General features: G+C 39.2%; 1 protein-coding gene across 4 annotated transcripts in view; it reads left to right on the plus strand.

Moving 5' to 3' along the window:
* The window catches only part of DIP2B (disco interacting protein 2 homolog B), a 70,498-nt gene that overhangs the window by 23,562 nt on the left and 22,144 nt on the right, over window positions 1–24,792 (plus strand). For 2 of the 4 annotated variants that reach the window (XM_064498473.1, XM_026114301.2), the window contains 10 exons: window positions 7,978–8,049; window positions 14,689–14,829; window positions 15,624–15,749; window positions 17,534–17,746; window positions 20,124–20,267; window positions 21,069–21,188; window positions 21,801–21,998; window positions 22,247–22,338; window positions 22,862–22,972; window positions 24,475–24,598. In XM_064498473.1, the coding sequence (XP_064354543.1) occupies window positions 7,978–8,049; window positions 14,689–14,829; window positions 15,624–15,749; window positions 17,534–17,746; window positions 20,124–20,267; window positions 21,069–21,188; window positions 21,801–21,998; window positions 22,247–22,338; window positions 22,862–22,972; window positions 24,475–24,598 (1,341 nt within the window). The remainder of the gene's footprint in view (window positions 1–7,977; window positions 8,050–14,688; window positions 14,830–15,623; window positions 15,750–17,533; window positions 17,747–20,123; window positions 20,268–21,068; window positions 21,189–21,800; window positions 21,999–22,246; window positions 22,339–22,861; window positions 22,973–24,474; window positions 24,599–24,792) is intronic. The other 2 variants (XM_064498474.1, XM_064498475.1) reach the window with 2 other exon arrangements.

The raw sequence follows: 24,792 nt of genomic DNA on the forward strand, positions 1-24,792 counted from the left end.
ACATCATACGGCTGCACTTTGCAACGTAATAGCTTATAAAATTGACTTCAGTGATTGCATTTTTGCAGATGTTTGTTAGAGGTTGTAAGCGGAACATTTAGTAAGTTTATTAGTTAACTTAGAATTTAGTGATAGGTTTAAAGGTTTTCTTAAGAGTTTTTTGGAACATTTTGTAAAACGCACGTAAAGGTAGATGTTACCCTTCCATTGAAAGTGTGGTTTGAGTTGCTGGTATACAAGTGCACTGTGCCTCCTTTTGCCTCTATGTAGGGATCTGAAGGGCAAAGTATTTCTGGCTTCTTAGTTCTTACATATGAATGAACTGGAAATATGGCTTAAAGCTTGGCTCTGTACTCATTTGAGGGAAAGTCCTTTAGAGAAACTGTTAACTGCTGAGAATACCAGGGTCATGCCGATGCTGTGTAAGCCAGGCACGCGTTATGTATGTTAGAGTTCTCACGTTTGCTCCAAAGAATCAACAGAACTGTACTACAGTTCTATAGGAGACAGTTTTATTTATGGTGGTAAGCTGCCAAGTATTTTTCAGCATTCTGGTCTTGTGAAGCCTTTGAGAGCTCATTTTGCTAACCAAGACTGCTGTCATTTTCAGCAGAAATGGAAATAGAGTACCATTTGTTTTCTATTTTGCGGGGAAGGGAAGGTCTTCAGTTGAAATTCGTCTGGTGGCACCTCTTTTTCATTGGTCACCCCCTGCCCACGCACACAAGGAAAATGAGACTCTGTCCTTAGCTCACCCAGTTTGGTGATGCATCACATATGGTGTCTAAGATTACTACCCGTAATACACAGGCCCAGACGGGTGAATCAAGGACAGTAAATCATCTGGAACTCTGAAATGCTGCTGTACGATAGAGATTTTTCACTGTAGTTCTAGTAGCTGCCTTTATTGTTTAAATATAAAACACCACCAGCAAAATTAAAAAGCTTACAGCATAGTAAGTGGCTTGTAGTAAAGTGCAAGTTGTGACCTTAAATGACACAGACATAGACCCCTGCAGTATGGCAGTCTGTCATTTAACATTTGCATAGGGTAGACTGTGCCACAAACATCTAATCTTGAATTGTATTCTTTTGAAATAATAAATGTTGGGATTAAAAGAGTTTAATTTGGTACAGCAACATTCATAAGCCTTTAGAATAGATTTTTGAAACAGGGGAACAGAGTCCCCACAGTGCTGGAGCCAAGTAGACTTGTAGTGTATATAAATTAATCTGGAGCTGATCTGTCTGTGAAACTTTTAGTACTGAAACTGTAGCAGTATAATGCTTGTGCTTAACAAACACAGCTTTGTAAGGCTTGCTGTTTTTTCAGTAGCCTATTCATGTTCTTAATGGGAAAAGATGGGTACTGTTAAAGGGAAACTGCAAAGCACAAACCTGTTCTGTTTGTTTTCCTTGCCTTTTTTTTTTTTTTTTTTTTGTGTGTGATATATAGAGTGAGTAAGGCTTTCTTTCAAGAAATCAGTGACATTTTTTCTGGAAGACAGTATAGATGGAAGACCTTGGTATTGTCTTCAGACCTGATACACAGCTTCATCAGATAGGAGGAGGAGGGAATCTTCGAAGCTGTGTCATCGTTTGGCCTTAAACAGAGGGAATTGTCTAAACTTGTTTCAAACATAGTTTTAGTGCTATAGCTAGAGCCAGAGTGTTGGGACTGCAAGGCCATTTAACAGGTACACTCTGGACACATGGCTTCAGAAAAAAGATTTAAATGTCTTTTGGATTGCTGGAGCCTGCGATTGAGGACATGCTAACTAATTTAAAAACACTGAGTGGTGACAACATTTGTTACTGAAGTGATGAACTGGTTGGTTTGATACTTAATTTCTGCATAGGCCATAGCTGAGACAGTCCGAGTGCTGAAGGAAACGTACCCTCCGTACGTGGCATTTCTCAAACATGCCACCCAACACTTCCACGCAGGCTTAAAGTCTGTGTAAATGTGGCATACAACAGAAGAACATTTTAGACTTTCAGCTACACTTTTGGGTTTCAGTATCTCTGATTTGGTATCTACTTCTAGCCAAGAACAGAAAATCGAAAATCTAGCTGTGCAAAACCAGGCTTTATTTTGTATTCTCTGAGAGTGCATTAGAGGTAATAAAACTATGGGGAGACTTTGCAGGTAATATGCACCTAGAGATCAAGCAGGGGAATAGGAAACAGAAGAAAGGCAAAGTCATCAAGGTAATTTATACGGGAGAGATCTGAAGTGCAAATGCAGTGGTCATAATAGAATTTATTTTCCTGTTTTTATTGTAAGCTTGTTACATTATTTGCTGTTAAAAGAGAATAGCTATACATATTTTGGGGATAGTGGATGTACTAGAAGCATTTCCAGGATTCTGTTAGGTTAAACTGCTATAAACATCAGAACTGTGTGAATTTCTAAAAAAATGTATACAAACTTTTTTTAATGCATACAAACTCATTTCAAATTTGAATCTTTTACTTGATACAGCCAAGTGTTTAGAGGCTTTGTTGGGGAGATGCTGTGCACTACGTGATCATTTTCCTTAATTTCTCCACTGTAGTAATTATGGTTTTGTTAGACAGTAAATGATTCAGTGTTCTCATTCCATGGGGGGAAGGGGAGCAGGGATGTTGAAAGAGGAGCATTGTCTGAGCGCAGCAGGATTAGCTGGTGTTACCACCTTGCACTGGTTGAGCACCACTGTTCAGAATAGATCATCAACTCTAATTGCTGAAAAGCAGCCTGGCGTCACAGGGCGGTGAGACTCCTGACGGTTCAGGCCTCTGTGTTGGGCGATTTGAATATAGGTGTAACATCAAGGCTGATCAGTCGTGATTTGCTGGGCTTCCTTCTGCCCTGTGTAAGCCCATACCACCCTGTGTGGGTTGTTGTGGTTTTGTGGGCTTTTTTGTTTGTTTGTTTGGTCGTTGCTGAGTTTGTCCTTTCTCTTGCCCTCTCAATAGTCAGAAAACGCAGACTGGATTTGTATGATGAGGATCAATTCCAACTTTCTCTTAAGAAATGTGAATCATATAAAGGGGAATTCTGGAAGCCTCTTTTGCATTTTTCTAGGCAGTCCTGTTTCTCAAAGATACACTTGTTTAATCGTAAACAGGTAGGGCCTCTTGGATTTCATGATGGAGGTGTCTGCTGTCAGGATTGTAGTCCAGCGCTCCAAGTGAGGAAAGAAGTCTTGCTCCTTGATTGAACTGCAAGCTTTGTGTCTAGATTTGTTTCCCGTTCTGACTCAACAGAAGGGCACCCCATGTATTTTCAGGATCTGCTGTGTCTTGAAGTAGAGTTTTTCTTACTGTCTCGTGAAGAAATTGGCACAAGAGAGAAGAGATTAAATGCGTCTGTAATTGCAGTTGAAAGAGGGGAACAGTATTGTGATACATAGCGAGAGGAGGGACTAATGAAGCAACGCATCAAGCAATGTGTGATGGGAAAGATGTTCTCTCCAGTCCAGGTAAAGTGCTGCCAGGGCCAGCTTGCTGCTGGAGGACCTGCTGTGTGAGGCTGGCTGGAGCTCGTCCACCGAGTGCTGTGTAAATGAGCAGAGAAGTTCTGAGCTGGCAGCTGAAGAGCCCGTGCAGGAGAAAGTTTCTCATATGTTGGGATGAGAAGGATGCAGTCAACCTGTGTAATGGTGAAGTGAAGGTGGTAGCAGAATTTTGCACTGGTCGGGATGGGAACAACTAAGTGGAAGTGTAGCCCAGTAAAGAAAACAGTAATGTGTGGGGCTGATGAACAGAGTTATGGTGGTTAAGGGGGCCCGTATTTACACTTTGACCTGTTTTAATGTACCAGTTATCTCCGGAAGCTGAAGACATCACCGCACCTGAGCTGTACGTTGCCATCGTGGTAACAGAGCTGTCAGCAAGGAATGAGTGCCTGTACCTCAGCTGTATCAGCATTCAGCTTAGCTCGCGTGTGCATTTGTCGTTTTTTAAAAAAAAAAAAAATCACAATACACCAGAGTCTTAGGACTGGTTATGGTGAAAGGGTTTGATCTAAAAAGAAGCTGGAGCTTTGCTTTCTTCTAGACAAGAATGCCCTTTCCTTATCAGGGCCTCAGCTTGTGGAGGCATAACCATGGCTAGCTTAAGATATAGATAAATATAGAATACAACTGAACAGTAACAGTTGTAGCTGGGAGAGGGCCAAAAGACTGCCTCAGCATTAAGTGGTGGTGTTTGTAGCTTCTTTCCCAGGAGTGAGCAAACACCAGCACTGTTTTAAAGCTAAATTGTCGGCGCTCGTTTGCTTTGCAAAAGCTTCCTTTGTAGTGCTGTGTCTCGCATCTGTGCGGAGATGGGATGTGGTTATTAGGGTGCTGGGTTTTTAGCTATCTGGAAAAATTTTGCACAACATATGTCACAAAGCATTGAATTTATGGAAGCAGGGTTGATAATTTACCAGGTTTATGTAGCAGGAGGGAATGGTTCTTGAGATTGCAGACCTATTGTCTTGGTTCTCTTCCTGTTGCTGTAATTTATGATACTCTGTGAGGAAATCCTCATTTATGTTCAAATCTAGCCGTTTCCATTTCCTGTCGATCAGTAGAAAAGAGAGGGGGCGAAAGAAAGTTTCTCTATTTGTATATCTTTGGTTTCTGTCTCAGCAGATTGATACCAAATTTGGACTACATAGGACTAGAGAGAAGAGGTTTTACACAATAAATTCATTCCTATTGTGCAGCGTATTAAAAGGACATTTGCTTCCAAGACTTGTGATGTCAATTTAGGCATAACTCTTGTGGTTGTAGTAATCGGATCATAATTTTATTGAGATGACTTTACACCTGTCACCCATGCCTTACGCACGTGCTTTTTCCTAATAGTCTTAGTCCCCGTGTCTGGCTGGAGTTCCTATTACACTTAATTGTCTTCTGTTTTCTAACTTGTGCTGGTGGCTATGCCTGAGTAAAGAACTTTATCAGGCTTTTTTTTTCCCCTAAGTTTTTGTACACTATCAAATGCTACATCCTCTTCATGCTCAAGTGAGGCCAAAATGCTACTGGGATCTTTGAGCAGTATTTCAGAAAGCTGCAAAATTGCTCCCGCGCCTTTCTCTCCTCTCCCCAACAGAAAGCATCTGTTTCCAGTAGTGAAAGATAACTTTATGCATTTGTTGATAGGGTAACATTCAGAATGAGTTGGATTTTAAAAGAAAAATGAAAGTGTTACCGGGAGCTTGTTTTGGACAGGCAGACACTTGGCTCTACAGAAGTGAGCAAAATGTCTCAGAATTCTTTGTTCCAGCCACATTTTCGGTATGGAAATACGGTCTGCAGTGACGATCTTGATAGGCAAATGAGTTTTTCCTCTGGGCATTCCTGGTATTCTGAAGAGTAAACAACCTTTTCATTCTCTACGGGCTAGTTTCACTTCATTAGGGCTAGTCTAAAAGTAAGCCTTACAGTTTCTGATCTTGTAAGGCAGGTGGTCCAGACTGACAACCTATTTGTCAAAATAGCAGTTGATTTTTACAGAGTCTATTTGGAAATTCAGGAATAGAAAGACGCAGGCTGCAGGGAAGCCCCAGAATTTTTCACTCTCGTTTCTGTTGCTTGGGTTTCCCTACATTGGAATTCTCCTGCTATTGTCAAATAGCATTAGAATTTTTTTTATTGGTTCATTAGTTCACTTCAGTTTGCTCAGAAAATCCAGTTTTCAAACAATAATATAAATTATTTGGCTCACGTCATAACTAAGGCTGCAAACGGTGTTTTGGCCTGAGTTACCTTCTTGTTTTTCAGTGGCATTTTCCCATAACTTCAGATTTCCAAGTGTGACTCCAAACTGCAGGGCTTGCATTCTTGTGAGGAAGGGTATGTTCTGTTTTTTCGGATATTAGTGTGGAACAAGTGATTATAGAAGGAACACTTTGCTTCACAGTTCATAATGGGGAGTGTGATGCTAGTAGTACTTAAATTGAGAATGCTGGTATTCCTTAGTAAGGTACTACTCATGGTGTTCCTTAGTAATTTCAACAACTTTCTATGGCAGAAGTTTCATTATATATAGTGTGCAACCACCAATGTCAAGTGTCCAATTAAATCTTATGGAAAAATTAATCACACAATAACAAGCTATAAATGAATCTGTGGGTTGGCTTATAAGGAAAAAACCCTCCCCTTTTCTGTGCAGGTTTGTTTTTCCTGAAGTAGAAGTCACCCTGGTCCATTTGCTACCCAAATGAATGTGTGTGGGGAATAAAAACTGCCTTTGCAAATGGAGGGAGGAATCTCAGAAAAGCTTGTGGATGTAGTAGCTTACCCAGTTGGTTTGAACAAAATGCTGTCCTTTCGGTATTGGCTTTACGTAGCCCTTTTTTGAAGGGGTACACTGGCAGCATACCTTTCTTGTGAGCTGGATTAATTTAACTGAGCTATATATTGCAATCGAGCATTAAAATTAATGCTTTGGTTGGCATTTCAGTGCTTCACGGACATTCTAATTTTCTGTTGCTGGATTTGTTTGGACTTGCTGAGGCCTGACTCAAACATAGTAAGAGAGGAGTGCGATAAAATTCTGTGCGCAAGTGCATGCCCTCCACTAAGCAGTATTCCTTTCAACTTTGAGACTTTTGGTCTAGGTGTTTTAAATGATTCTGAGGCTTGATTATCCAGTGTAAAGAAAGTGATTCCTTCCCTTTCCAGACATTTGATACTGCAAAGCCACCTTTATAACCAAAATGGCCAGTTAGCAGAGATGCTGGGCCATGTTGGGAGGCTCAGAGCCTAAACTCTTTAATCACCTTTCTGGTGTGATCCTCTGGATCAGGCTGAAAGTGTCTGGCAGAGAGATGCTGCAAAGTAATCAACAGTACAGTGACCTGGGCTGTTCAATATCTAACACGCTGTTGCCTCACAATAATCAAGCTCCTGGCAAAGAAAGCGTGCCATATATGATCACTGGTTTCTTCTATAATACAAATGTGGGCTTAACTTTAGTAGGAGTCAGCACTGTGAAATAATTCTGTTTTCTTATTGCTACATATTTGATCGCTTCCAATCTTTTGGCCCCAAGAGAGATGAGGTTATGAGTGCAGGTCAGGCTACGTAAAGGCTTGAAATGCTGCAGGGTTTTTTGTTTTAATCCCTTCAAGGTTTCAGTCTTTCTTGTGGTTCAGATGTAACGTGAGAAATTAAAACAAAAGACAGCAGCCAGATGGCACATCTCTGGGGTCAGACAGATTAGTTTTTTTTTTTTTTTTTAAAAAGTTTACTAGTATTTATTCTCCTCTAGAGTTTTTGCATCTGTGGAACTCAAACATCTATCTTCTGCATAATTCTCCTAGTTGGCAATCTGTGGAATTACAGCTATTAATAAGTTAAAAAAAAAATACCCTGCCCCCATAAACTTACTTTCACTGAATATTAAGACAGGCATGATTAAAAGTCTGATTTTCTGGATCATAGTGTGTGCTTGCTGGGCAGTAGTCTAGAAATTGTCTCTGTTCATCCTAGTCTGGTGAGCTCAGCTTTCTGCGGTGCTCTAAACAGTGTTCCCTCCTGCATTGGGCTTACTTTATTTGCTAAATGCTGTTATCAATTTGATTAGTTTAAGACCAGACTCTGAATTTGCACCTTCCTGTGCCCTGTTCTTTGGGAATTATTCTGTTTTGTTACCATAGCTGGCTTTGCGGTTATGGAACGTTTTCATGCGCCTTGAGTTTCCCTTTTTAGGTTTTCATTGCTTTGATATTCCATTTAGATAGCTGTTCTGATTCAAATTATTGCATTTAAATGGCATATGGTGCACATCTATAATCCCAAGGGAGGTTATAGAAATTCTGTGATTCAGAGACTTTGAACTCATAACATACTTGCATATATTTAGTCTCAGGTTTTCTTCTCCATGTGTGTTGGCATGTTCAGGTTAAACCTTCTTGTCACTGAAAAGAAAACCAAACAAACCTCAGACTAAAAAGTGAGGACAGTAGTAATCTAACTTTTCTTTTCTTGGTTTTAGGGGACATCACACAGAAGGGATATGAGAAGAAGAGAGCAAAGCTTCTGGCTCCGTATGTCCCACAAACCCAAGGTAGATACTAGAATGATAATTTTCAACTAGAATAATTATTTTGCATAACCTTGACATTAAAGGAAACCTGTGAAATGGCTGTGGAGTGGTGGAGCGTTGATATTTCGTCTGTTAACTTTAAACCATTATGTTTTGATATATGTTTTCTTAGTTATCTAACAATTACATTGCGGTTACACAGATGCCATGAAGTCATGGGCGGCAGAGCATTTTGCCTCTGGTTTGCTGGATCGTACTAAACTCCAGGGATTGCTGGAAATTCCAGAGCTGGTTTGTGGGTCTCGACAGAGCCTGTGTATTTCAACACTTCTTATGCCCTGTCTTTATCTCTCACATACACAAATCACTTCCTACTCCCTTGTCAGCTGACACGTCAAAGGCTTTGAATCAGTCACGAAGTGTGAAGCCCTCAAGAATGATTCTTAAACTTCTTTAAAATGGTTTAACTACAAAGTTGGTCTGTATTCTGCCCTGCTTTCAGCCATTCTTAATTTCTTCTTTGAGAAACATTAGCATTTGCATAATTTGTTAGCTTATTTTACCTGACTCTGTGAATTCATTTACTTTGTTTACATCAGCTTCTTTTGGTTTGAAGATCCTTAGCAATAGGGCTGACTCCATGTAGAATAATTATATATAATTGTAAACTGTAGGACAAGATTAAAAGCATGTCCAATAATTAATATGCGGATGCTCACCCAAAATAATTACATTGCTGACATGCTGATAATGTTTAACCATTAAAAGCTAATGTGTCTGGCTTTTGCAGTTTAGGGGGGTAAATGATTGTGACAGGCAGTTATGCCTTAACTTACTGTAATTTACTGAGACTGAACTACTGCCAAAAGAAAAAAGAGCGAAAGTTTATTGATTGACCATCAACACTGCTTCTGTTGAGGAAAGATCATCGTGCTTTTTTCTGCCGAAATTGCAGCAGTTCACTTCAGGCAGCTGCTTAAGGAACCTAAAAGAATTCTGCCCCTGTCATGTGGTAGCTTCTAGACTCTGCCACTCCAAAACACTTGATGTTTGCATTCCTGGTCTTCTCCATCCCAGTTGTTTCTCAACTTTGTTTTGTTTGTATATTCAACAAATGCTGAGTCTCTTTGTCTGCTGAAGCCTTGTGCAAGTTTCTTATTGCCATAGGAGGTGCTTTATGTGCAGAAGAGTAGTGTATTCTGCCTAGGCTAACGTACCAAAGGTAGCAGTGCAAGCAGAAATTGTATTTTAGCCTTCAGCTTTGAGATTTTCTTATAAACATCACTGACTACTGAAAACTGCCTCCCTGAACCGATGATGTGATAGGAATCTCTGAAGACTCAGTTGCTTCCTTTGTATCAAATCTGTTATTTAAAGAAAACAAAATTAATACTTACGGCTAATCTCTCATAGTCTTTATAGGTAGATATTCGTTAAGCAGGTCTTACAGTCTCTCCGTTCAAGGTGTGTATCAGTGGCGAACCTGAGCCTTGGAAGGAGATGTGGGCTCCTTTCATATGTGCAGCTGCCTACTTGGCAGCTTTGCTTTTGTTGTGGAGTCCAGGGGAGGCTGAAGCTCTACAAGTTGCTTTTCATTTGTCAACATGATCTTGTGCCCCTCATGCCTGTCGCTTTGCATGCATGTTTGGTTTGTTTCAGAAAATGTTGTTTAATTAGGAGGAAAAAATGTTTGGCAAGACCATCTGTGGTCCTGCTACTTTAATTGTCGTGCTTTTCAAGGCTGCAGAATGAGCTGAAGTTTGGGAGGAAACTAGAGACCAATAGCAGGTCACTAATTAAGATGGCATTTTGACTGCCGTTCTGACTCGGCCCTCCAGCTTTTTATATGTCCTGTATTCAGCTGTCCCTATACTGGGGAATCTCCTGTTGTAAAAATCCTGAAGTCATGCATGAGGGATTAAGAATTAGGTCACCTTTTTAATGAGCAGAAAACCAACAGAAAAACATTGACTCCTGGCATTTAGTGCATTATATTTCTCAAAGTGCCATCCTAATGTTACCTAATGTATGTCTCCATTTCATAGATGTGAAATGAGACAAAGGAAGGTATGATGACATGTCAGAGCAAGTCAGGATTATAATTCAGGAGATTCTTATTGCTAAATCTGTACTCCATTCACATTGCCTCTGGGAGCTTGCCTCATTATTTTAGAGGTAAGGCAACAATGTTAATTACCTAAAGATACATGTTTTCCTGGTGCCACATCCATTTTTGTAAATGGAACTTACTGAAGTGATGGAGCTGTGATACCAGAGTTGTTGTTCCTCTATTATGTGCTGGCTGCTGCACAAAAAGGTTTTGAAGAAAGTATTTTGAGAAGCTTCCCAGGCTGTGCATATTAAGTAATGCCGCTTACTTCACTGTTGCCTGGACCAAAGCGTGCTCATTTCATGTTACACTACTGACTAACCACTTACAAAAATGAGAAGAAGACAGCACCCTACTGTCATGTCATCTGTAGCGCCTTTCTGAACGTGTATAACTCTAGCTAAACCATGAGCTTTAGAAACGAACAGGGGTCTAGATGCTTTGAAATACTGCCTTTGTTGGAGTAAATCTGACATTATCAAGTTATCCTCAGTTGTTAGTGAGGACCAAATACTTTTTATGTCTATCTTAAAAGGTGTAATGCAGTGGTATTAAAACTGAGAGTGCTGAGTGGCAATGTTCTTGCTTTTTGTCATCTCCGAGGAGAAATGTTCACTGAAATGTCCTGAGCCACTGGTGGGCCTTGTTCGGTCTGATTTGTACTTTCTCTTTATAGAAGCCTGCTATATGCTTGAATTCTTTCCGTTTTATTGGCAGAATCGTAAGCCGTCAGGCAAAAGATGAAAGTGTATTTGAAATGGAACTTACAAAGCGTTCTTCTGGCGAGGTTGAAACAGAGGTGTGTTCGGCTAGGCATGGTGAAAATGTTCTTGAGCACGAGACAGTGTGTAGTGACTGGAATATAGGAGGAGCTCAGCTACAGTCGTATTGACATAATATCGAATTTAGGACTTGGTTGGTAAATATCTTGATATTTTTGTTTCAGATAGGTTCAAGGCAGATGCACTTTGAGATGTGTACAGAGCATGAGAAAATCCAGCTATATGAATAAAAAAAATATGCTTGATTGAGAAGCCAGTTGTTTGAAGAGGTGGGAAACTAGAAACTTTCAATCCAGTGTTGAAATTATTACATTAAATATATAATTTCAAGGCAAATTGGTTATATGATATAATGGATTTATTTTTTAAAGCAATTTCATCAGCTACAGTATTTTGGGTAGATAGATACACTGTTCTGGAACTAAGAGGTGATAGAGCAACTAACCACCTCTTGAAACTAGTTTTTGCTGCAGATTACAGGCAAGCATAGTTTGCCTGAAGAAATAGCTGCTCTCCATATTATGTTGCTGCGAATCTGGAAAAACATTTACAGCTCCTTAGCTCAAACAATGCAGATGCAGGAATACCTTGTGCCAAAATTAGCCTTTGCACATAGACTGGCTGAGTACATTTTCTTGCTATTTAGAGTAATGCACTGGGTTCCTCTGCTAATGCGTAAAGGAAATCATTCACCAAGCCCGGACTGACTGTCAGAACCTTTTTATGTAGCTGCTGGAGTTCTGTGCTTTTGCTCTTGTCTTCTAGTCTCAGGATGATTTAAAATATTTGGAACAAGCACATTTGGAAAGAGAACATTAGAGTACTTACTTTCTTTATTGAAAAGGTGAGATGAATGTGATCCAGTACTGCTTGTATTCCAGTTCATCAGGGAAAGATGTTGGCATCAAAGAGTAGTGCAATTGTAATCCTATGGAAATTGATGGTAGCATTTGAAGCTAATTTAGTTCTGAGAACTCACCTGAATGTTGAGCTGATAACGCATATTCTGTTGTTTCTCTGCTTCATGTTATTCATGGATATTGCAAAGTGGGAATATTACAGCTTCTGTTGTTTTAGTGCATAATTCCTTTGAAATCATGGCACTTTGGAAATGAAGGATTTCTTCTTCACTTCCGGAGTAGGCTGTCATTTATTTCCTGTCTCAAAAAAGTTTAGTCCTTCCTGCCATCCTGTGTATAGTGGACTACCAGTAAATTCAATTGGCAGAGCTCTTCTATAAAGTTTTACTAGTTTGTTTGTTTTTTTCCCTGTGTCTTTCAGCATTTCGTTATTTCAAATGGGAGCTAATGAGGAACAGTAACCAGCGATAAAACAGCTTTGTCTAAACCTGTAAATCATGTACACGCGCTCCAGCTTAGTGTTGTTTAGAGTGTTTCACTCATTTACACGATCTGACTTGCAGCTACTACAAATGGGGAATTATTTTCTTCCTTATTAAGTCTAAAGGATATCACACTTGCAAATAAAGCTTAACACTTGACTCTAGGAAATCAGTTTCCTCCATCTTGGAAATCCTTTCCAGGACTAAATTAGAGGAATACCTAAATTCTCCCTTAATGTCTTCCATAAGGCAGAACTGAGATTCATCCAGCTGATGGCTCCTGCAGGTCTTTGAAATCTTGCTTGTCTAGTGAGTTCTCAGCCTTCCCAACACTGGAAGATAGCAGTAATCACACTAACCTTATCCAGGCGTGCCTGCTACCGAGAGCTGCCCCTCCATTCTGGAAGTACTGTTCAGAGTAACTTTGAAAACTCAGTTACTTGCGTTTATTCTTGACACAATTTTTACAGACGTAGCTTGAAAAATCATGTCGTTATAAGGAATAGCCAGTCCAACATTATCACTTCCGTTCAATTCTGTATGCAAAGCAGCAGAAAAACAGGTTTGCCTGCTGCTTTTTTTCTGTCAGATGAATGCAACACTTTGTCCTTGTTATTAATGTAAGTGTTTGTTGATCATACATGATGCTTTTACTGATTCTTTTAATCTAAAAATCTTTGTATTAAAAATTGAATCTTTCCCTTCAACAAACTGCAGAGATTGCAAAGCAGCCAGTTCTTATTAATTAAAAACTAATGGCAATTAAAAATCCATAACATCCTGTAACAGCAAATGTAACATTATTTCTTTTTCTTGTCTCTGTAGATTCAGGTCCTGCCAGCAGAAACTGTAGCTATAGTGGGATTATTCTAAGGGGAATGCTAAATAAAGTCACCTAGTACCTGCCAGGCTTAGCTCACTTGTGTTGCTTTGTTGCATAACCATTTATGATTTACTGTCATTATATGCTTTCCTGATCTGTGCTTGTATGCTTTGTTAGGCTGCCGTAACACGTTATTATGTCATAAAAAAATATTTAAACAAAGAGCTTACTCTTGGCATGTCATGTCACATACAGGTACGTTCAATCCGTTTGTGAATGAAATGTCATGCTTACCTTGTGATGCTCTATAGAACAGATGAGGTGCTTTTGCAAGACTTAAGAGAAAGAACAGAGTATGAATTTAATAATTCATTTAAAATTGTTAAAACTGCTGCTGACATCTAGTGGGTACTTGAAGTCATAAATAGCTGAATGTTCAGAAAGCATTAAGCTTTTCTTCTCAGTCTGTGAAGTTGTCTTGTCTTTGAATCGAAATAAAGCTCTCTAGTTTGTGACAAAAACAAATATAGTCTGGTCTGGAGTAAAAAATGCAGTTCTCCACTCTGCTGTTTGTGTCCTAGATGAGTTCAGCTTGGCATCCAAGGAAGATACTTGATTGCATTTAGATAGCATAGTCTGGGCTTAAGTAAATTTAGTATGCTTGATGCTATGCAAAGTATAGTGTGTCTTTTTCTAAGGAATTATGGTTTAGGAACAGGATATATTAAATAATGGGGATATTGCCAGTTTTAGAACTTTTAAAAGAATTATTCTACTTGTATTAAATATCAATGTATGATGTTACAAAGATGCTAAACTACACAGTTGTTATAGGTATGAATCGGATTTGCTCCAGAATCTCAGAAGTGGATACACGCTGATTCTTTTGGATGTGGGTAAACTGAGATTTGGAATTAAAAATCTTGCTCCTCAGTCCAGGCTCTCTGATTATCTAAGAGGAGGCTGGTATAAATGAGTATGATCTCTAAAAGCGATTTGCATATGTCATTTGACCACAAGTTAACCTGCTAATTTTGATCTGTCTTAATGCAATGATGAGTGTATTCCCATTGGAAACATGGCAAAATAGGGAGCAAAACTATACAGATCTTACATCACAAAATGTTGATGTTCATTGTGGATGGCTCAAAGTGTTTGGAACTGCAGATTTTGCCTGCTTTGTCTGCTGATTTCATCTATCAAGATTTATCTGAATCTTACTACCTTTTGTATTTTGTAGTGAGTTCTTTAAAAATAACTTCATCTCCCTTTCTTACTGATGGGTTACATAAATTATGTGAAAATGTGTATCAGGTCACCTGTTCCAGGTTTGTTATAAATTCTTTTATGTCATTTACTTAACCCATTAAAACAGGAAAGAAAAAGGGAGGGGAAAGGGAATGCTTAAGAATAAGGTTGAAGAAGGGACATGCATGTCCTAAGTGATTAGGGTATAATTGGACGGATGTATTAATATTGCTAGTTAGATTTGCTTCACTACAGAAAATGTGAAATTCTGTAATTATGTAGCAAAACAAAGAAGTATGCTCAAAAAAGGCTATTTTTCTTTTCTGCCCTCAAAGAGTTGTGGACTGTTTTCCAGGGGTTGATCCAGCATTACAGAAGGAAAACAGAACTCAGATGCCTGTTCCATCTGCAACTCCAGCCTCAGCATCGTCGTCATCCTCATCCAAATTTCACCGAGCTCGCTCAGGGGGAGCCAGAGATGAACGCTATCGATCTGGTAAGGGCAGGGCAAGAGTTCACCCGGGATTTTTGTTAAAGAGGAAGAGCATACAGTGTCCTTTCAAGGAGTCAAGTTGATGATTCATCCAGTGATGGAAAGTCCTACCTTGATGGTTCTGTATAAAGAAACATCAGACTTGCAGGGCTGCAGCTGCTGAGGCAAAAAGTGCTAAGTAGAAGAAACAAGCAACTCTTTGCCTTCCTGATTTTATAGCTTGAATGCAGCTATTCAGTGCAAGTTCTTCGCGCAATTGAAAGTCTATTTTAACCATCTCTGTAGGTAACCAGATTCAAAGAAGTGACAGGTAACAATTTTTTCCTGGAGCTGGTGATTGCTGTGCGTATTTACCTAAGATCTGTATCCATTCAGGATTCTCCAAAGTCTGACCTGACTGGCTCAGAATTTGTCAGTTTATAGGCTAGGCTTGTACCTGGGGCGGTGTACTCTGTTAGATTATGTACATATGTTAAAATGCACAAGCCTTTTTTAAAAAAAAGGATACTTCTTGGTCAAGGTGGACAGTCTGGGGGTTGGGACTGCTTATAAAAGTTGTCAGAGAGACAGGAATATAATGACTAATCCAGAAGATTTCAGGTTAAGAACCTTGGCTCTGCTATCAGTTTGCTAACTTTAGAAAGCTCAGTTAGTTTCCCTATTAGAAAAAATGGAAATGTTACTCAGAGGTGGCAAAACATAGTTTTTTGGGAAGTCCTGTAAAATGAGGGGTGTTGCATAAATGTGGAATGCTAGCAATTGTTGCAAAGCGAGGTACACTAACTTCCATTTTGCAGATATTCACACAGAAGCAGTTCAAGCAGCGCTGGCAAAACACAAAGAGCAGAAGATGGCTCTGCCCATGCCAACGAAAAGACGGTCTACATTTGTTCAGTCTCCAGCTGATGCCTGCACTCCCCCAGGTTAGGTTCTTACAGTGTGCTTGTCTGTGTGGATGTTAAGGTATGCATTACTAACAGTTTCCAAATCAAGAGGCTGCAATTGTCAAAATATTCAGATTCTTCTGCACATATGTAGGTAGTCTGTAACTCCTGTAGCTTGCTCTTGCTACATTTGAGCAGCTGCTTGTTTTCATGGAGCTGCTGTTATAGCTGTGGAAATGAATCCTCTTCTGGGAGCTCTTAAAGAATTAATTGGCAAGAACTGAGCAGGCCTTCTGGACTGAGACTTCTTCTTTTGCTTCCCTCACACCATCTCAGTTACATAATTCGTATTTCCTTTCTGGTAAGGTTAGTACTCAATACACAGGAAAAGGTATCCGTTCCCCAGAGTATAAGGGTTTGCAGTGGTGTATGTTTCTGGGCAAGGATCATGGAGGGGGTCCTGTGGGAGTCCATGACTTTCGTAAGACTTCTAATTTCTAGCACCTCTTGTGTAATAGCTGTTTTGCCTCAGTGGCGGAATAGCTGAGATAATGTGGTGTGTGTTATGATGCATATTCATCAGATATTAATTAAAATTTCTATTTTCAAGCAGCTATGCACACAGGTTGAAGATGAATATTATAATTTTCAGCAGTGGCTTTTGTGTTGTCTCTCATTGTATGGGAGCATTATGGTATGGTCATTTGGATTGATGGAGTTATCTGAAGAGATTAAAAACCCTCATCATCATCATGAATTTATCATATCTCTGTATGAAACCTCTCTGTTAGGCCACTTCACTTGTGACTCTTCTTTTTACTCCTTTTTTATTCATACTTCCTGTTATCTTTTCCTTCCTGTTGGAGTCTCATGCCCATTCCCAGTGTCTGCTTGGGATTTGGCTTTGTACTAACTTGTCCAGGACTACAGCACGTTCAGAGCTGTGGGTGCTATGCAAATAAAGGTTAGCATTAAAACTCTCAGTTCACCTTGCAGTATGACTGGAATTCGTCCCTTCTTCCAAATGGTGACTGCATTTTGCTTTGGCAAGTAGGTAAACATGATTTAATGGTTTGGTTTATGATTTAAGGGACACTATTGAAGACCAGAATAGAGGCAGCCAGTCTTATGTAAAAATACCTAAATTTTAGGCCAAATTCTAATCGAATGTTTATACGTAGCACTGTACAACTTAAGATATCAAATAATGAGTGCTTTCTTCATGATAAAGAAATAATTAGTTCATGGCTTTAGGACAGAGGAGATATCTGTTCTCTTGCAAATGCAAGATGCAGTTCCTTGTGTTTTTTTCTTGTTTTTTTTTATTTGTTTTCTGCAATTGAAAGGGACCCATTTAGAATGGCATACAAAAGCATTTTCTACATGTGGCCTTGACACATTTATTTCCCAGTGCCTGCATTCTACTTTGTTTCTGTAAATTTTCAGTTTTGAGAAAGATACTGACCCCTCACTTTCCATTTCGGAATTATCAGTGTTAGGCGATATAGTGTCTGATTTTTATAGAATATGAATGAAGCAGTAATGAGTGAAAAGGCAATAAACTAAGGCAAGATATTTATCCAATGTGTTGAATCTTTTATATGATTTAAACAGAGGAAAAACCCAGGAGTAAATATATTCATATTGGAGATGTTTGCTGCTTTAACTTCTGTTTTGCCCTGCGTAACCATGTTTGACAGTCTGTGAAAAAAGATTTTCGTGTTACAAGCCTTTGCCATTGATATGTGAATTGCAAAGAGAGCATGTTCAGTGCCATGTGCCCTTCCATAAGGAGCTAGATTTTCTTTTCTGCTTCCACACAGACACGTCTTCTGCATCCGAGGATGAGGGGTCGCTAAGGCGCCAGGCTGCTCTTTCTGCTGCATTGCATCAGAGCTTACAGAATGCTGAGTCTTGGATCAACCGATCTATTCAGGGGTCATCCACATCTTCATCAGCATCTTCTACACTATCCCATGGAGAAGGCAAAGGGACCAGTGGGTCACTAGCTGATGTATTTGCCAATACTCGAATAGGTAGGAGCTGGGTATGAACAGAAAAACTGCTTCAAGTTCAGATTGTATTAATAAAGCTGGAGTTGTCCATTGTGTAAGGGAAATTCGGAATGATAGTTTAGCTAGTGTTGGTGCAGCTGCTTGGATTCATTGGAGTTATGCCACCACTGGTGTGGGTTTTTTATTTTTTTATTTCATTTTTTTCCTCCCTTAAGAATTTAAGAATATTGAGTTGGTTGAAAAAGGGGACATGGGGAGCAGGAGCTTGCTGAAGTAGAAAGGACTCCTTAGTGTGATTACAGTATTGACAGGTTCAGTAGACAGAACATTTCTGTATACAGCATTGCTTATGTCTACAGCTATTTGAAGCTACTGTGTGCACAAAGCTACCGTATGCAAGTAGCATTTGGCATCTGTGTCCTGATAAATATCACAGGGGTGTCTTTGCCTATTCAATGGGGGAAAAGCTGTGTTCTAACATTATCCTTTTGCTATAAGCCCTAATGGTTTATTGTTTTAGTTTTATTAAAAAACAAAACGAAAAAACAAAAAAACAGAAAACCCAAACCCCAGCAAAAAATATGAATAGCTAGCATGTCATTTAGGAAGTAAACATAGCAAAGAATAAAGATTTAACACAGATCTTTCATGACTAGTCTGGAAAATAATCAGGGCATCCAGGTATTGAGAAGGAGCAAAAGAACTACAGATCTGGATACCCCAGGCTCAGTTTTTTGAGGCTCTGAGGTGCTCCTTGCTGCTGATGCTTCTGTATGAAATTGCAAAGTTTGTTTTGCTTTGTGTATGTTTGTCTTTTTTATCTGCTTTTAAGGATATTACTGCAACTTAGGAGATGTCTGTATTTGTGTGCTCTCTGCTTTTGCTTAACTGGTTTGGGGCAAGCAGTACATAGAAGCACTGGGGTTTTTAATCGCTTCACTTAATATTTTTTGTTTGTTTGTTTCTTTGCTGAGATACAAGTTGTTTTCTGAAAATGAACACTTGGGAAATTGTCTGTAAAATATAGTCACTATAATTAATGTATCTTTGAAGCACAGAGGCTCTTCTTAATTGGAGAATACAGAAAGCCACAGTACCTTTTGTAATGAATTAAGGTAATCTAGCTGTTTACCTGCAGAATAACTGCTATCTAATATAATTAGTATTTTATGCAAAGTAGAAGTGTTAAATTTTTATCACAATTATATTTGCCATGTACATATTTATCCTATGTTAACACCTAATTTACATGAATAGAAACTCTAACATATGCAATTTTATACATCTCTTTGGAGAGAGCGATAGAAAGTCCTGCAAATGTATAAAATCTATGTCCTTCCTAGTGAGTTTAGAAGTTCTGTACATGAGAAATATTCCTTGTCACCATATCTCCAGAAGGTATGCAGAAATGGAATTTTTCCCTCTACAAAGGACTTAAAGAATAAACCACACAAACCTTTCTTTAGGAATCATTCAGTATCTGACTTTCTTCAAGACTTCCTCTGTGCAAGCCAACATGTGGTTTCAATGTTCTTGGGCTTTTTTCTTCAGAAGCAACAGTTGCTTCTGTTAAACTGGAATAGAATATTCTAGCCCTGTCAGATTGAACATACTGTGTTGTACAAAGAAATCCTATGCAAGCAAAAATTGCTTATTTAAGATGAGGCTAATGAGAGAATTACTGAAGTATGCAGAGTTACTTACAGTTCTGAAGCATTACAAGCTCATCTGAAAAGCAGGACTTCTTGCAGAACAATGTTTTGCAACTTGGGGCTGTCAGAGCTGGCAGGTTTAAGAACTGTCTCTTTTTATAGGTTAAATTTTATTATTTAACTGCTGGATGGACTCATACTGTTTAGCCACTGAACTGAAAGAAACTTCAACCCAACATGATTCTTTTATCTACTTTAGTCAATAGCCTCCTGCTCATTTAGATTTAGAAAGCTCTTTCTGAGGAAAAGGTTAAATACTGTAATTCCAGCAAGAGAGATTACTGCATAGGTGATATAGGTTCTTTGTTCTGGGGTTTTGAATGTTCCAGAGCTTATTTTGATCTCAACTGACTTTTTTTGAGTACTGAATGCCAAGAGATTTAGCTTTATTGGAAGGCTGAAGACCAAGAATAGGAATATTGTCAGTATTTTGCTGAATTACTTTCCTGACATGGACAAAGCCACTCGTCTGTGCCTTGTTTTTCTGTTTTCCAAAATGGATGAGGTACAGCCCCTAGGGCTACTTAATATTTAGGAAGTGACTTATGTAGCATTAAGAGCCCGCATAAGAACCTGACCCATTAAGTTGTTAAGATTGTTGGCAATGGGTAACAGAGGCTTCAGTTGTGCTATGTGGTAATGAAAGGTATATGTTAATCACCATCTCAATTTTTTCCCTTTTTTAGAAAATTTCTCAGTTCCCCCAGATGTCACAGCAACTACCTCCTCTTCCTCAGCACGCCCAGCAGCGATTGACCTTCCTCCTTCAGGGATTGTGAAAGGCATGCACAAGGGATCTAATCGGTCTAGTCTCATGGATACTGCTGATGGTATGGAACCTTTCAGAGTACCCAGAAATTAGAATGGTATCTAAGGAAGGACATGTCTTGGGGGAACAAATCCTACGACTTAAATCTAGCCCATTTAAGCACTTCACAAATTTGAAATGGTTATGGCATTAGCCTTAACACTTTCCTATGCTGCAAAAATTACCTACTATGAACTGAATTGGAGAAGATCATGGAGAGATAATAGACTTTTCTCTTCTACTTACTGCTTTTTTTAGGAATGATTAAAAATGCATAGGTAGGCTAATTGTTTTTAAAAGCCTTTGTCCTGGAATCCCCAAAAGGAAAGGTAAGGTGAAAGAAAATGTGTAATTCTTTCTTAACTATAGTTAAGCTCCTGTGCACCTGGTGATACTGACTCCAAGCTGTTTGGCATAAACCTTTGTGCAGAAGGGCAGCATTAATACTTCTGGTTCTTACTGTGTCCTCCCTCTGCTGGCAGTCTTGCACTATAGTTCATCAGTATTTCAAGCAGGCACAGATCTGTAGGCCATGTTTTACAGCAATTATGGTTTGTCAAAGACAGATGGAAATTAGGCTTTAGGACGGAGGGAATACTTTAAAAAGGACATTATATTACTAGCTTTTTCTGACCACTGAGTTAATACAGAACTGAAGTAATACCTACTAATGTCAGCCTGCATCGGCACAGCCTTTAGTGATGGAAACCCTTAGCTGAATGAGTGAGCACACCAAGAGAAGTATCCTCCAGCAGAAGGAGGTAAGACATACATGTCAATAGGGATGATGAGTACTTTTATTAGCCAAAATCTTTCCCTCCAGGTGTTCCTGTGAGTAGTAGAGTCTCCACGAAAATTCAGCAGTTGCTTAACACCTTGAAAAGACCTAAAAGGCCACCCCTGAAAGAATTTTTTGTGGATGATTTTGAAGAAATTGTGGAAGGTAATAGCAGCAAGTAATATTTTTATTAATCATTTGTTATAAGCACACAGACTTGCACAGTGCTGTATTTAATTATGCCATTGTTTCTGAAGCTGACTCAGATTGATTCCCTATTTGCAGCTAGTGATAGCATTCATGGATATTCTGTGACCAGCAATCACTGGTACAAAAATAGTTTGAAGTAATTCATTGTACTGCAGAGCTTTGTGTGGCCTCTTCAACACTAAACTTCTTACAATGACTAAAACTTATTAACAAAAATGTTTAAATAAATTTTTAAAAAACGTTGCTACTTTAAAGTCCCAAGGGAATTGTCTTTACTGGTAGTTTCATTACAACCTTACTTAGTAAGATTCTTTTCTCTTTTCTCCAAATCTGTGTTACCTTCTTGATACTGTATTGAAATCATGTAGCACATTAGGAGAAGACTATATATTTATGGTGATAGTTTGTTTTCTGCAGGGTTCTGTAGAGAACAAAGTATAATAGAGATTGTTAAACTTGCAGGCTATTTGGAAAAGCTTTTTTTTTTTTTCAGTGTGTCTTTTCAGCTTAACTGTCTGGGAGTAAATGAGCTAAGATGAACTGGGAACATTATCAAATTTTCTTCAGTTCCACAGCCTGATCCAAATCAGCCCAAGCCGGAGGGACGCCAGATGACACCTGTGAAAGGAGAGCCACTGGGAGTTGTTTGTAACTGGCCTCCTGCCTTAGAAGCAGCACTGCAGCGCTGGGGAACCACACAGGCTAAATGCCCCTGTCTGACAGCACTGGATGTTACAGGAAAACCAGTTTATACCCTCACGTATGGTGAGCTGAGCACTGGCTTCTGTTGTTAAATTGTTCTGACAGGACAGTAGAGGATAGTTGTTGTACAGGACTTTTCCTAGTGTGGTTGCAAATACATTTCTGGGTTGAGAGAGGTTTGTAGATGAAGTAGTGTAACTGAAACACAGGAGGTGACAGTAGATGGATAAAGCAGTCAGGAATTGAAATATTATTCTCTTGTATGTTGGGTTGATTTAGAGTTGTGCAAGTCTCTTCTCTTTCTGTTCTAGGCAAATTGTGGAGCAGAAGTCTCAAGCTGGCCTACACACTGCTTAATAAACTGGGGACCAAAAATGAACCTGTGTTAAAACCTGGAGATAGGGTAATGAGTTTTGAACTGTTTGGTTCTCCCTTTGAAGTTATAAAAAAAAATTTAAGAAATGGGGAGGGGGGAGGCAGGGTGCTATAACTTACCACAGACACTAAAATCTGCTTCTTTTTAATAGTGAGACTCTTATCCCAGAGACAGGCTACTTGAGAAAGATATCTTTGATTTTTCAATCTGCTGATTCCTCTGTAAGCAACTTCTTGGTTCTGGACTTTGAGATAAATTTAAGGAAGAGCATAGCAGCTCTGAGAGAAATACAGAGTTTTAGATCTCTGTGCATGGTGATCGTGTGTGTGTGTGTGTACACATGTACACAGGGAATACTGACATAGTTGTACATGAGGAACGTGTGCGTGTACCAGGTTGGTGTGAGAAGGAGTGCTTGAAGATGCCCCGTGAAAAAAGCTGGGGCGGAGTGTGAAATTATGTGAAGTTTTCTGACTTGTAGTCACTACAGATCTGAGCTTTGCAATTTTGTCTTGTATTTCACCTAACAAAACCTTTTTGTGAATTGTAGGTAGCCCTTGTTTATCCGAACAATGACCCAGTCATGTTTATGGTGGCGTTTTACGGCTGTCTTCTAGCAGAAGTCATACCAGTGCCTATAGAGGTACCTCTTACCAGAAAGGTAACGTTGATGGAACTTAGAGGAGTGATAGGCTGATGTGGCATGAAAACCACATCAGACCATCAACCTCTGATAGTGTTTCACAGCATCCAGCTGCTGCCTCAATGATTCTGTAGCAGCACAATGTGCAAGGCCTGTGTGAACCTGCAATAGGAGTTCAAAAATGGAAAAAAGTGTATATTGACCAGATAGCCATGCTGAGCAGCTGGAAATGATTGATTCATCTAAACACTATAGTCTTGCCTCTGTTATTGCAAATAGTTTATAAAACAGGTAAGACTGTGAAACCGCCCTCTGATCCGTGTGAAGGGGATCTCATTTCCAACAGTGCTAAGCATCTGTCGGTCTTTTGACTTTGCTGGAGACTGAAGGTACTAAGCATTTCTGAAAACTGCCAGGCACCACCACTTGTAAATTCTCTGCTCAAAAAAGTATTTTCTTTACCCTTACCATAATTTTTATGATTTTGCCATATTATTGCCATTTCAAGAGCTATCTAAAGCTGTAAAATTTCATAAGAGGAAACAAAGTAACAGTAGAATGGCAAACATATGGCAAGAGAGGTGGTAATGACATGGTAAGCTAGTCTGGTAATATTATGGGAGTCACAGAGCTTTTTTTCATTTGTCCTCAACATGACAACTGCTATAGCAGCCAAATATAAAATGTAAAGCTTCTCCCATTATTTGTCCAATCAGGTTTCTTAGTAAGCTATCTCATTTCAGTGTTTTTATCATTGTGCAATAGAAATTAGTTACTGAGGAAACAGAGGCCTTGTTATTTCAGTGTAATTATACATTTTTCCCTTTTTATGCCTCATGATTTCTCTCTGAAGCATCTGTGCTTCCATTAATGAAAATAAATGGTGTATACGTGATGCCCGAATGCTGGACATGCGTCTAAGCGAGCACTTGCTTTCTGTGAATTTCATGTCCCATTCCTTTTAGTCTTGCCAGTGTAATATTTGTTTGGGGTATGAAGGGTTCCCTTTGAGAATCACCAGATTTCTCTGCAGTCTTTCCCCGGTTATGTAATCATTTCATTTTTGAACTTCAAAATGGATTGAAAAGAGCAGACATGTTATGCAGATTAAGTAGCCATTTTACTTTTTTATAATGGTGTATCATTTTCTTATGAACTTTTATTGGCTCATAGTATGTCTCCATTTTCACCCAGCATGCCTTTATGTTGGCTGTTACATCTTCCAAAATGTGTTACTATATAAGCTTAGAAATTGTTGTATTCATTCTTGCCAGACAGTGGTTGTCATTTGAGTTTCAAACCAATGCTGGGCATTGGGGATGGGAGGAAAAGGGCAAACCAACAGAAAGCGTGTTTGTGGGGGGGTTTGGGGTGTTTTTGTGTTTGTTTTCCCTACTGTGATCCATAATGTTACCATCCAGTTACCAGACCATTACCAAACCTTAGAATTTGGTAAGGGAAAAGTTGGCTGTCATTTTGAAACAGAAATGATTATTTTTTTCCCCCTCCCCTTCCCTCAGGATGCTGGCGGTCAGCAGATTGGTTTTCTGCTGGGCAGCTGTGGTATCGCTTTGGCCCTCACCACTGAAGTTTGTCTGAAAGGGCTTCCAAAAACCCAAAACGGAGAAATTGTGCAGTTTAAAGGTTAGATCGGTTATATACTGACTTTTGATTGTACTTTCGCTATAGATGAACTGTCTGAAAGTAGTTGTCAGAAGTCTGAGTGCATTTTTGGGGCCATTTTTGGCAAAATGAACAAGTTTCCTGGTAGCATCACTTACAATTGTGGGTTTTATGCATATGGTCCATACCTCTGACAGAACTACTTTGTTGGTTTG

The sequence above is a fragment of the Dromaius novaehollandiae genome, chromosome 28 (genome assembly GCF_036370855.1).
Source record: "Dromaius novaehollandiae isolate bDroNov1 chromosome 28, bDroNov1.hap1, whole genome shotgun sequence".
NCBI lineage: Eukaryota > Metazoa > Chordata > Aves > Casuariiformes > Dromaiidae > Dromaius > Dromaius novaehollandiae.